The sequence below is a fragment of the Apteryx rowi genome, unplaced genomic scaffold, assembly GCF_003343035.1.
Source record: "Apteryx rowi isolate R43461 unplaced genomic scaffold, aptRow1 scaffold_533, whole genome shotgun sequence".
Classification (NCBI taxonomy): Eukaryota; Metazoa; Chordata; class Aves; order Apterygiformes; family Apterygidae; genus Apteryx; species Apteryx rowi.
In genome coordinates, this window is record NW_020450798.1 from 42,098 (window position 1) to 54,932 (window position 12,835).

General features: G+C 36.2%; 1 protein-coding gene across 4 annotated transcripts in view; it reads left to right on the forward strand.

Moving 5' to 3' along the window:
• Positions 1 to 12,835, forward strand: part of VIRMA (vir like m6A methyltransferase associated) — a 29,432-nt gene that overhangs the window by 294 nt on the left and 16,303 nt on the right. For all 4 annotated transcript variants that reach the window (XM_026081004.1, XM_026081001.1, XM_026081002.1 and 1 more), the window contains exons 2-11: positions 1,920 to 2,035; positions 2,271 to 2,357; positions 2,768 to 2,816; positions 3,479 to 3,647; positions 4,527 to 4,649; positions 5,173 to 5,457; positions 6,184 to 7,336; positions 8,379 to 8,870; positions 9,616 to 9,770; positions 11,197 to 11,279. In XM_026081004.1, coding sequence (XP_025936789.1) covers positions 1,920 to 2,035; positions 2,271 to 2,357; positions 2,768 to 2,816; positions 3,479 to 3,647; positions 4,527 to 4,649; positions 5,173 to 5,457; positions 6,184 to 7,336; positions 8,379 to 8,870; positions 9,616 to 9,770; positions 11,197 to 11,279 — 2,712 coding nt within the window. The remainder of the gene's footprint in view (positions 1 to 1,919; positions 2,036 to 2,270; positions 2,358 to 2,767; positions 2,817 to 3,478; positions 3,648 to 4,526; positions 4,650 to 5,172; positions 5,458 to 6,183; positions 7,337 to 8,378; positions 8,871 to 9,615; positions 9,771 to 11,196; positions 11,280 to 12,835) is intronic.

The window sequence follows — 12,835 nt, forward strand, 5'->3', positions numbered from 1 at the left end:
GCCCCCCGAAGCCCCCCGAAGCCTTGCCGCGGCCGGGCCCCGCCGCGCCCTGCCTCTGAGCGTCCTGACAGCCCCGGCGTCGCTGGTAGCCGGCTGGAGAGGAGTGCGTCCATGGGGAAGGAGCGAAGACTCAGGCTTTGGGAGCTTGGCGCCCTTTGCTTGCCTCTTGCTTAGAGAAAAATAAAGAGGAGAGGCTGGCTGAAAATAAAGGGCCTGGACTGATTTGAAATGTCTGCACGGGAAGTTGTCAGAAAGATGGCTACATCCTGGGAACTTGTGAGATACATGTGCCCCTCTGCCGTTAGTGAGGATGTGTGAGACATGCCTTTAGACTTATGCAGCCTATGTGGATTCTTGAGCAAAGAAGAAGTCTTGAGCAAAGGGAGCAAAAGGAATATTTCAAGCCTCCTTTAATAGCAGGAGCTCTTATGTGTTTTCCACTTGAGGGCTGTAGGGATCCTGAGCATCCTCGAAGCTGCTTGCGTTACAGCAGATTTGCCAAGAATTCTGTCCATTGTGCCATTCAGGACCGGACAAGGGTAGTCTGTATGGCCAAGATGAGGAAATTATGAAATGCAGCTCGACCCAAGAGAGATGTTTTGTGTGTGGGCAGGTGTTAGGGAAAGAAAATGAAGTGTTTTGCACTAATGCTGCCATAAAAACAAACCAGGAGTTATTTTGGATTCCTATTTAGCTACCAGGGTCAGGGAGATTCAAATGTATTTTTAAATCTACAATTTAAAATAGGAGTGGGTAGGAGACCTCAGCTATTTCTGTTCCCTTCTGGGACAGCATGTTTCCTCATTTATTAGCTTTCTAAAAATCTTAGTACCTCCTTGCCTTATTCTGGTAATTTTATGGGTTTTTTTGCTTTCTAAGATGTTTTTCTATGAAAGATGTTTTCTGTTAAAGATATATAATTTTTGATTGCAGATCTTTTTTTTTCATTTCAATTTTTTAATTATGTTGGTAGACACATATTGGTTGAGGTTTTTTTTTGCTAATGCATTCTTTGCTACTACAACATTGGAAACATTCAATGAGAAATGTACTTTTGAGCTTCTGTTTAAGAAATAGTCTTTATATGCTTAAAGTTGGACATATTTAATATATTTTTCCTATTTTATGAATTTATAGATAGAGATGATAAATATGACAATATCTAATATAATGAATTTAGTGAGAGGAGACTTTCAGCATTAACTGCTTGGTGGCTACTACATGGGAAGTCAATGTGACTTTCTGATTACTTCCTAGTTTGCTCAAACATAACTTTCAGGAGTGCCAAAATGTAATTTGTCTTTATATTTGCTATTTCTGTGTTGGAAATGGAGATGTTATTTCCAAAAGGCGTTCAAGTGTTGTTGCAAAATCAGAGAAATAAACATCATACCTAATTTTATATAAGCCTAACAAAACAGTACTTACAATATCATTAATGTTTCTAACGTTTAGGTTCATAATATAACATTCCCTAATCTTTACAATTAGGATGAACACACACACTTTTTCTTTTTTCTTGGGTTATAAATTTGATATGGTTTGTTAAAAGGGAAACATATACTCAAAGTCCTTTTTTAAATAATTTATGCTCCAGTTTTTATCTTTATCAACATATCTTTCTACTAAAAAAAATCTATTGCTGTTTAAAAGATTCTTGCAAGTAAAGGGAACTGATTATGTAAATGAAGCAATAACACTTTCTGTGAAAATGATATTAAATATATAAAAAGTGTTAGTTTATTTTAAAAAATTCTTTCTTGTTTAACAGTCATAGAAGTTATACTCTTTACAGAAATGAATTTTATATTTATTAGCATTCCACCTTAATTTGTCTCTCTTTTAACAAAGAATATACGAGTACATTGTTGTGTTTCCATTTTATATTTCTTAAGCTTTCTTTGTTCTTTGTTTTGTAGCAAAGTACCAATATAGATGTAGTTCGTTTTCCATGTGTCGTTTATATAAATGAAGTACGTGTCATTCCTCCGGGAGTAAGAGCTCACACCAGTTTGCCTGACAATAGAGCTTATGGGTAAGTGAACGATATGAGGTGTCTGACTCAGGTACACTTTCCTATTATTTTGTCTGGAACTTGTGTATCTCAATAAAACTTCCTATATGAAAAAAGGAAATTACATTCATGTGTGTGTTGAATTTGTAATCATTTTGGGGAGTTACTTAAACAAGCTTTTTTTTTCTTGTTTGTCCTACTTGTCTTCTGACAAGGAGCTCGATGGGTTTAACTTCTACTTTTGTTTTGTTTCCAGAGAGACATCTCCACATACATTTCAACTGGACTTGTTTTTCAACAATGTCAGCAAGCCAAGTGCCCCTGTTTTTGATAGGCTGGGGAGGTATGTAGTTCCCAAATTACTTCATGATTTCATTATCTATTTTTCTTCCTGAGAATTTTTGAGTGCAGAAGATGCCCAATAGAAAATGCGTGTCTCTGGCGCCTCTCGTTTGGTCTATCTTTTCCTAGTATATGTTCTTCTTGCCCTTTTCATCCAATCTGTTTGGGATAAAACAGACGTTCCTGCTTAAAAGATGAGAAGATTTTGTTATTTTTAAACTGACAGCACTCTTTCAGAGCCCATGTGTGTTAAGGAGAAGTATTTTATGAAAATAAATGTTTTTGCACTCTTAAGCGTGTGTATTGTTCAGTGTTCTATTATTAGCTTTCCTGTTCAGTACTGCCATGTTTCGTTTCTGTAAGCGTGCTTTGTATTAATGGAAAAATAACTTTGTATATTTTACTTAACAGCCTTGAATATGATGAAAATACTTCAATTATTTTTAGACCTAATGCAAAGGTAATGCAATGTCATTTAAACCTCCTCTTCTTTTTTACGTCTGTCATCTGAGTGCAAGCATGGTTGTGCATGGTGTGTTAGCACTGTGTAAAGCATTTATTGCTTAAGACTGTTTAAGACCTTATTCTAAAACCTGCTTGTAGTTCTAATACTTATTACTTTAAAGACAGCATTATAGATGCTATGTAATTTGCTTGAGTCTTAGAAGATTTGATTGCTTGACAATTCTTGTTGAGATTACCGTCAGGAGTATACATTACTTACCAGCAATGTTAAATCAGAATGTTATAGCTGCAGGGCACAACCAAGCACATCCTCTTCAGTTCTGTTTGGGTTTATTTCATTCGATCAGTGTTTGTGTGACCCACGCTATGTGGTGGGTTTTTGTTTGTTTGTTTGTTTTTTTAATAAATTGCCTGTGGTAGATTAGGCAATATATTGCAAGGAATTGAATGCTTTTAGAAAAAGACTAGTCATTTCTTGTAATGATTGATATATTTAAAGTTTTCTCAGTTTTCAAAATGCAAGGAAAGGAGATACTGTAGTGTTCCACTCTCCTTTCTTGCTTTTATGCAGATACTGATACAGTGATTTTAAAACTAAATAACTTTTCTGAAATTCTCTTGTGTTGTTTTCAACTGCTTTTTTAAAAAAAAAAACAGGTCAACACAGACGGATTGGTTCTAAGAGGCTGGTACAACTGTCTGACTTTGGCAATATACGGCTCTGTCGACAGGGTAATAAGTCATGACAGAGAATCACCTCCTCCACCCCCACCTCCACCACCTCCTCCCCAGCAACAGCCTGGTTTGAAAAGAAACCCAAAACACGGTAAGCCTGTTGGCACTAGCTGGAAGAAGACGGAGTTTTTTTTTAAACAAAATTACATTAYTGCATCTGAAAAAAAGCAGTTCTTTCACATTTGAGATTTCACTGAGCTTATTTTTCTAGCTTTATATCTTTGTCCTTTATTTTTTCTATTTTTTTAGGCTTATGTTGAATGGTTTTGAGTAGGTTTTTGTCTAGTGCTTTTTTTGAGAGTGGGTTGACTGATCTGTTGTGAATTCCCTACGATGATCAAAATTAAGTATTTTAATTTCTGTGAACTAATTAAAATTTAGATGATAAATCTCTTTTCAAAAAATTCGTAACAAGAAAATTTCAGTCGTGATTAACTTTCCTTTCGTGACTCGTAGGTAACTATATTACAGAAAAGTATTTGCTTGTGTTGGTGTTAGAATGGCTGTGAATGAATTCATGAGCAAGTTTCTTTTTGTGCTTTAATTTTGTCTTTAGACTTAAAATTAGAACTGTCTTGTTCAAGGTAGAGCTGTCATGCTGCAGAGATGTGAATACTCTATACTGTAAAAAATCACTTGTAGATCAAAATTTAATCTTTTTTTTAAGTAACTTCAGTTATTACTGGTAGAGTTACAATATTGCTAGATATTGTTCAAGCTAAAAATGGCAATTATCCACCTTAATTTTAACTCAGTGTTATATTAACAAACATCTGTAGTGTTAATAACCTTGCTATTCTTGTTTACGTCAGAAATGATTTCAGAAAACTGCTTCGGATACTACTTTTTTGAAATACAGCTGAGAAATAAAGGGTTTTTCTAATGAAAAGTAGCACTGAAATACTAAAAGGTACCATTTCTATTCCTGTGATTCCATTAAATGCAATTTTTATTTTCACAATAAATACAGTTGATGGGGAGAAAGAAGACCAATTCAATGGCAGCCCTCCAAGACCACAACCTAGGGGACCAAGGACACCGCCAGGCCCCCCTCCTCCTGATGATGATGAGGATGAACCTATGCCAGTGTCAGGTACAATGAGAGCGGACTGTTTTATCTGCTGCACAACACTGCTTAGTGGAAGTAGAATTCTGTGTTCCTGCCTTGTGGTACGTTTCCTGTCTGCTTTTACTGCTGCTGGACAGATTCAATCTTAGGAAAGAGATTTGTAAGAAAACCTGTTGGATATGTTAAGTTGTATCCATTTAAGAGTTAGTATATTTGAGAATATCAGCTATTGACCAATACGCTGCTTGATCATATTTTATACAAAATTTCTGTTGACTTTGGTATTCATTATCCTCCTCCATCCCTCTGTTCCCATTAACTACTGAGTTCTCAGGGCTCCATATGGGTTAAAAGTACTAAGAACTGTTTACATAATTCCTATAGTTTTACTGAACTAAGTAATTATTGTTAGTGTTCGGTCAAATCATCTGAAATTTTCCTCAAGATGTTCTTTCTGTATCTCCACTGCATAATGCAGTATCATAAGACCTATCATTGAGCATTAGATTTCAGAGCATTACTCTTATTTGTATTTTTCTTTTTTTAGTGGTTGGGGAAAAAGAAGATGATGTTGACCATAGGGAGGATTACTTTGAGCCCATTTCTCCTGATCGGACATCCATTCATCAAGAAAGTCAATATTCTGATGAGGGAGAGGTAGAAGAAGATCAACCAGAAGAAGGAGAGGATGAAGAAGAGGATGTGGATGTTGAGGAGGAGGAGGATGAGGAAGATGATGATGGGCATACAGTAGAGAGTATTCCTGAGGAGGAAGAGGAAGAGGAGGAAGAAGATGAAGAAGAAGAGGGTGAAGAGGAAGAAGAAGGTGAAGGTAAGTAATCTTGTAAAAAATAAAAGAAAAAACAATCAGTTTATAAAATTTTTATGGCTGTATTGTTATGATGACTAGGAGTGAAGAGAGCTAGGTCTCATTTTGCCTTGGTCGCTGCACTGTTGCATGCTGTATCTGACATCTCTGAAGGAGAACAGTATTTTGCTGTGGAGTATTTATTCCTTTATAGTAAATCTCCCTGTTACTTTCTATAAAATAGATGCAACTTTTATAGGTGAGAATGAGCCTTGTTATTTGATTTGTTAAGAAAAAGTGGAAGGCTGTGGAACAAACGATTTCTTAATTAAAAATTAAGTAAAATTGTTTGACTCACCAAGAATGTGTATTATTTGCGTTAATCTTTATGTAAGAATGTCAGTAATTTTCTTGAATTATCTAAAGTTCCCACCCATGCCAGTGCAAATCTAACTACAAGTTTTATGATAGATATATCCTAGAAAGAAAATGAGACAATGCTCTTGTTATATATCCCAGTTAAATGGACTTTTGGTTTTATACATACCTTTAAATGTCTCAGTTTTTATATAAAAAGTCTGTTAACAGGGGGTTTCACTTACAGCTGAAAAGAGAAAGCTTTCTGTACATTTAATGTATGATTGTTTTCTAAACTGTTTTTTTTTTTAATTTAGTTTCAGCAGGTTCTCAGCATTTATGAACACAGTTATCCATAATTGATTTTATTTCATAAATGAATCTTTTTCTTAGGAGATGATGGATATGAGCAAATCTCAAGTGATGAGGATGGAATTGCTGATCTGGAACGTGAAACATTTAAATATCCAAGCTTTGATATTGAATATACTCCTGAGGATTTGGCATCTGTGCCTCCTGTGACATATGAGCCTTTTGAAAGGGAGCTTGGACCTCTTTTGTACTTCAGCTGCCCTTACAAGACTGTATTTGAGAATGAAATTGGTAAAATAAAGGACCAAGACCCGGAAAAAGAAAATTCAGGGGCAGTGGAAGTCTCAGTGAAGTTAACTGAACTGTTAGAATTATATCAAGAAGAAAGGGGTGCAAAGTGGGTCACTGCATTAGAAGAAGTTCCGAGTTTAATAGTAAAAGGATTGAGCTACCTGCAAATGAAAGACACAAAGCAAGGCTATATTACCCAGCTAGTAGACTGGACCCTGCAAGCATTAAGCCTTCAGGTAGCTCTCAAACAGCCCATTGCTTTGAATGTCCGACAGCTGAAGGCTGGGACAAAACTGGTGTCGTCATTAGCAGAATGTGGGACTCAAGGAATAATGGCACTCTTGCAGGCAGGAGTTATTAATGTGTTATTTGAACTGTTGTTTGCAGATCATGTATCATCCTCCCTTAAACTTAATGCTTTTAAAGCTTTGGATAGTGTTATTAGTATGACTGAGGGAATGGAAATGTTTCTAAGAGGTGGTGTAGATGTACATGAAAAAAGCGGTTATCAGAAACTCCTGGAACTCATACTGTTAGATCAGACTGTGAGAGTAGTTACTGCTGGTTCTGCAATTCTCCAGAAATGTCACTTTTATGAGATTCTGTCAGATATTAAAAAGGTGGTTGATCAATTAGCAGAGAACACTCCTTCTCTTCCTAATCACACTGAGCCAGAGCAGGACCAAGACTTGACGGGACTTGACAGAGCCAACCAAGAATATGAAAACGATGTGGAGGCTCCCATGGATATGGATCATCTTTTGGAATCTTCTAATATAAGTGAAGGAGAGGTGGAAAAGCTTGTTAGCCTTCTTGAAGAAATCTTCCATTTGATGGAAACTGCTCCTCATACAATGATTCAGCCACCTGTGAAATCCTTCCCAACCATGGCACGCATTACAGGCCCTCCAGAAAGGGATGATCCTTACCCTGTCCTGTTTAGGTATGACAGTTGCAAGTTCACTTTCTGGTGTGTTTTTCCCCCTCAGTTTGCTAGAGATAATTGTTAGGGATGACCTTGTTGACTAACGTTTTTCTAGATTTTTTCAGTTTGTACTTTACCAAAGGATTCTGGATTTTTCTCATATAAGTCTGAGGGAGTTCAACAATTAATGTTAACTGTTAGTTTATTGGCTCTCAATTGAGTCAATGGTGCCCATGATGGAAAGTTAACATCTTGTTATTAGTGGTACTGTGCTATCACTTCAGTCCCATTCACAGATCCTGGACAGCTGGGCTAGGTACTGTACAAGTGCATAGTTGAGGATTGTTATGGATCTGGAGTTTTATCACCTTGTGGTCTTGGGACATATCTATGCATATGGATAAAACCAAACTGCAACATCTTTGTCTATATGCTGAACTGGCAAGATATGTAATCCAGCCCTCGTTGGAAGTCATGTAGTTGTGTCAGCGTGGCTTGCCGTTTCAGAGCATGGGGAGAGGAGCTGAGGCCTGTCTGCATTCAGCCATCTAAAAATTACCATTGGTTAATTCTCTGTTAGCAAGTTTCCATCTAGAAAGTACTTCTCTTAACACTCACAGGTTTCTTTGGTAGTAGCAGTGTAGGTCAGAGCTGAATCTAAGTATCTAAAAGAAAACAGCCTTCAAAGTACCCCTTTCATATGCTTTAATGATTGTTTTCTTAGCACATTAAAATACTACAAACCCAGTGTTAATGATAATTCAAATTTAATGAATTTAATAAAAGACAAAGTTTTTTGTGCGTTGATAAGGTGGTTCAGTGTTTGTTTTTTTTATAATCAGTACTTTATATGTCAGAGATTTAGCTCTTGTAGCTATTATAGCAATTATATTTTTTATGATTAGAATTTTTTTACTACTTCATAATTTGTTGTTACTTCTCGCAATCTRTAGAAGAATAGATGCTGAAGCTAGGAAGCATTTAATTTTATATTCTGTTGTAGTACAGTGTTGACAGATGGTTGTAATATTGCTGATTCTTTTCCTGTACATTTTTGCAGATATCTTCATAGTCACCATTTCTTGGAATGCATTACTTTGCTACTGTCTATTCCAGTGACAAGCGCTCATCCAGGTGTGCTTCCAGCTATACGAGATGTATTGCGTTTCCTGGCACAGTCGCAGAAGGGTCTTCTTTTTTTTCTTGCTGAGTACGAAGCAACAAACTTGTTGGTTAGAGCACTTTGTCAGTTGTCTGATCCAGATCAAGAGGAAGGTCTCCAGTCAGATGGTGCAAACGAGGATACTTTTGCCCTGTGGCTCCTGCATTCAACCCAGACTTTACAGTGCATTTCTGAATTATTCTGCCACTTTCAGCGGTGCACAGCCAGTGAAGAAACTGACCATTCGGATCTGCTGGGAACACTTCACAACCTCTACTTGATTACCTTTAACCCTGTAGGACGATCTGCTGTGGCTCACGTATTCAGTCTGGAGAAGAACCTCCAAAGTCTTACAACTTTAATGGAGTACTATTCCAAAGAAGCCTTAGGGTAATTTATATATTTATTTACCTTCTTTAGGTTTTTACATTTAAAAAGTATCTACCCCTAAAAACAGTTCAGTAAATCTAAAAAAACTTTCATTCTGTTAGACCATGATCTTTTTATAAAAACTTTTAAGTAGAACAGCATAATAGAAAATCAGGCCTGTCATTTGTGATCAAGTACCTAATTCCCAGAGATTATGTAGGTCATCCAGAGAGTTGCTATGATATATGTCAGACTTTTGACTGATAAGAAAAGATTAATAAGGACAGTTTTCATTCAAGCATAACATTTGACTGTGAAACAAGGCCTGGGGAAACTGAGCATTGCAGATCTGTCTGGGGTGAGGTGGGTATCTCTCAGTTCTTGAAGTTTTTATAAGTGTTAAAAACACAGTCATTCTTTTCTCTGGACAGGCAGTGCTACTACTTAGGTTGCACTGCTTTTAGAGCAAGATTTGAAAAGCAGACAAAGTTACGGAAAAAGATTTGCTTGCTACTTGATTCTAGTGAGTGCTCACAGTTCTCCTCCTTTCTGAATGCTGAAGTAAATGTAAATCAAAGAGCTTTCATTTTTCAAATAGTATAGGAGAAAACTGTTGGGTTTTTTTTTTTGATGATAATTATATGGTGCAAGCCTTGGTGAAGGCAAGAGTTCTGTAGGTAGATTACCAAGGGTCAGAGAATGAGTAATCTAAGAAATCCCAGTTGCGTTAGCTGAGACTTAAAGAAAATCTTTATTCATGTTTCAGGGACTCAAAGTCCAAGAAGTCAGTTGCTTATAATTATGCCTGCATCCTTGTTTTGCTGGTGGTTCAATCTTCCAGTGATGTCCAAATGCTGGAACAGCACTCAGCGCCTTTGCTGAAGCTTTGTAAGGCAGACGAAAATAACACCAAATTGCAAGGTACAGTATGTGTCATTATCAACTGAATTGTTTGAATGTATAGAAGAAACCTTTTATATGTGGGTAATTGGTACTTCACAATCATCTGGTTTGGATAATGTATATAATGAAATTCCTTTTCCAGCTGCATCTGTTTAGTTGAGTCACTGAGAAGATGTGTAATTCTTTTCTGTTAATGAGAGTTCAATGGGAAATTCTTTCTAGTTAAAATATTTTTCAAGTAATATTAACTACTATGAATTTTGGATGATTACAGGAAGTTTGCAGTTACTTCTGTGTTGAAAATAACTTAGGGCAGCAAGTTTTAGTAGAAATGGACTAGTCAGTCAGTGAGCTGACTTGACTTTGGTTGTTTCCTTTGGCGATGTAGGCTGTGTATATACTAAGAAAAGGAATGTTCCTGGGACTGTTTTGTGGCAGCTAGACCAACTGGCATGGTCTAGGTCCCTATTATTAAAACTTTTGGTCTCCAAATTACCTCTTGGGGACATTCCCTGGCTTGTGCTGATTCACAGATCAGGTCTGAGTATTGGGAATGGATCTGGTCAAACAAAATGCTGCTGGAGACCATTCTGGCACCTGAACAGTGAAGCTGTGGTGTGCAGGGATGTTCTCTCCACTGCTAACTGACTGGTATAGAGGTACCATTAATTTCTTCCAAAGCTTAAATGCACTAAAAGAAAGCAGAACTCTTCAGAAGTTTTAGTTTGATTTCCTCTTCTGCTGGACTCTTATTTCTTTTCTCTTTGCCTGCTCATTAGACCATTTCATGAGAAGAGGGGCTAGTTTATTAAACCAAATCATGAAGTCAAACTGAAAATAGTTGTCAGTTCCCAGCTGTTTGACCTTCGAACCTTCACATTCTTCTGAATATTTTTTTAGGAACAATGGGTTTTGAAAAGTTGCCCAAGAGGTTAGGACATTCAGGTTGTTTTGGACTAAGAGTATGTCAGTGTATAAGAACTTTCAGAGAGAACATGTCCTACTAGCAGGGACAAGCTCCGTTTGGGCGCTTAACGGAAGGTTTGGAATCAGTTTGTAGCAACCTGTTATGTACATCAAGGGGAATGTGCTTTGGTCCTTGTCTTTTTCTTTAATGATAGTGGGACCCTTAGTGTACTTTATAAAATACATTTAATCACAGATAATACAAAGAATAAGCTGAAAATTATATGAGTGTTCAGCTTGATCTGAGCAGAGTTTTATCCATGAACAAGAGATCTATCAACTGTTCTGAAGTCTTATTTTTTTCAGTGATGCTTTTCAGCTGGCTATAACTACAGTGTGTGCCTCAAATTTCACATTTGGGCTTAGCACCTGTTGTGTAATTTAAGTGTATTTGTATTTCAGAAAGTTTTATGTTACTAAATGCATTGACAAGATATTTGATTAAATGTAAGTAACTTTTTCTTTTTTTTTCCCCCAGAGCTTAGCAAGTGGCTTGAACCTTTGAAAAATCTTAGATTTGAAATTAACTGTATTCCAAATCTCATTGAATATATTAAACAGGTTAGTAAAATACTGATAGTGCTAACTTTTAGTGATGCCCTATGATCTTGCACGTTTTTTTAGTTTAGTATTTATCTTCTCATGTTTGTACTAACATGATTGCTTAAAAATGTATATTATTATCCAAAATGTATGTTTTTATTAAAGCTTATGCTCTAGGCCAGTTCTTGCCCTTACTTATCTTAATGTAACCAAAACTAAGATAAATGAGTGATGCAAAGTTTATCTCATTATGCAAACTATCAAGATGTAATTTGGAAAAATGAAGGATCCTTTTTTATATGCATTTTTCTCTATTGTTTCTGATTCTGAGTCTTTCAATCCAGACACTCAAGTAGCAAAACAAAATATAAAAACTTTGATTTAAATGATACAAATTTTTGGTTTACAGTACATTCTCATTAGTTGAAAAACTTTAAGTGTTAGATCTGCTACTATACAGTGATCGAGAATGACTTCATTGCTGTGATCAAAATAGAAAAGGTATGTTCTAATATATTACAAAGACTGTAAGCAGGAGCTGACCTGAAAACCAGAAGGTGCAAAAAAGAATTTCAAGAGTTTAATTAGAAAAGCTGTCAGGTCATCCAGCAATGTCATGGGGATGAAGAGGCATTCTACAGTCATGTGAAAAAACATATATATAAAAAAAAATCTGTAAAATAATAGCTTGTTTCAGTCCTCTTCAAAATTGTACTGCTACTCAACTTTTTTTGGGTGGAACTGTTGTGGCTGTCTCGGAGACACTAAAACTGCTGGATTTTGGAAGGGTTTGGCTAAAATTACTGGAAGTTTTTTGCCTGTTCTGAAATTTCCTCTTCTTCTATCCCTGCAAAGATCCAACCATTTTAATCTTTTAGCTTGCCATAAAACCACAAAGCAAACCTTGACCCTCTTTTCTTTTTCTTCTGCTATATTTGTGAATGCTTACCAAAAAGTGGAATAATTGAACTTAAGTTTTGGAGAATACTTACAGTAACTAAAACCAAAACTTGAGTAAGTGTTATTCTAAAAAGATATGTTTGCCTTAGGTAGGTTTTTGGAAAAGGGGTGATGAGAACTTAAAATGTTATTCTTTTCAGTGTTTTTAATAAATTTTTTAAAGATATGGGACATGACACATACGTTATTTGCTCAGTGCTTAATTTTGTTAATTTGACTTGAAGAATATACTTTCAGTCTTTCGCCAGCAAAACTTGAAAATTGCACATACCGTAGCTTAGTTCAGCTTAGAATTTTTGCTCTATTCAGACGGGAGCTTAGAATTTTTGCTCTATTCAGATGGGACTTCATTCTAAACTGATTTTTTTTTCCCTAATGAAGAAATCTCCAAGGTGGCAATAGAAGGGAGCAGCAGTTTATTCTAATCTCATGTAGGGTAAGCAAGTTACTCTAGTGCTTTTTTTTAATCTTCATAATAACATCTGAAGAAGCTGCATAGGGTCTCTATCAAAATCTGAGAATGCACAAAGGCTTACAGAATGGAGCTAAGATACATGATGTATGGAATATTTTAAACCTGAAGGATTTTAAAGGATATGCCTTAGTCATCTAAA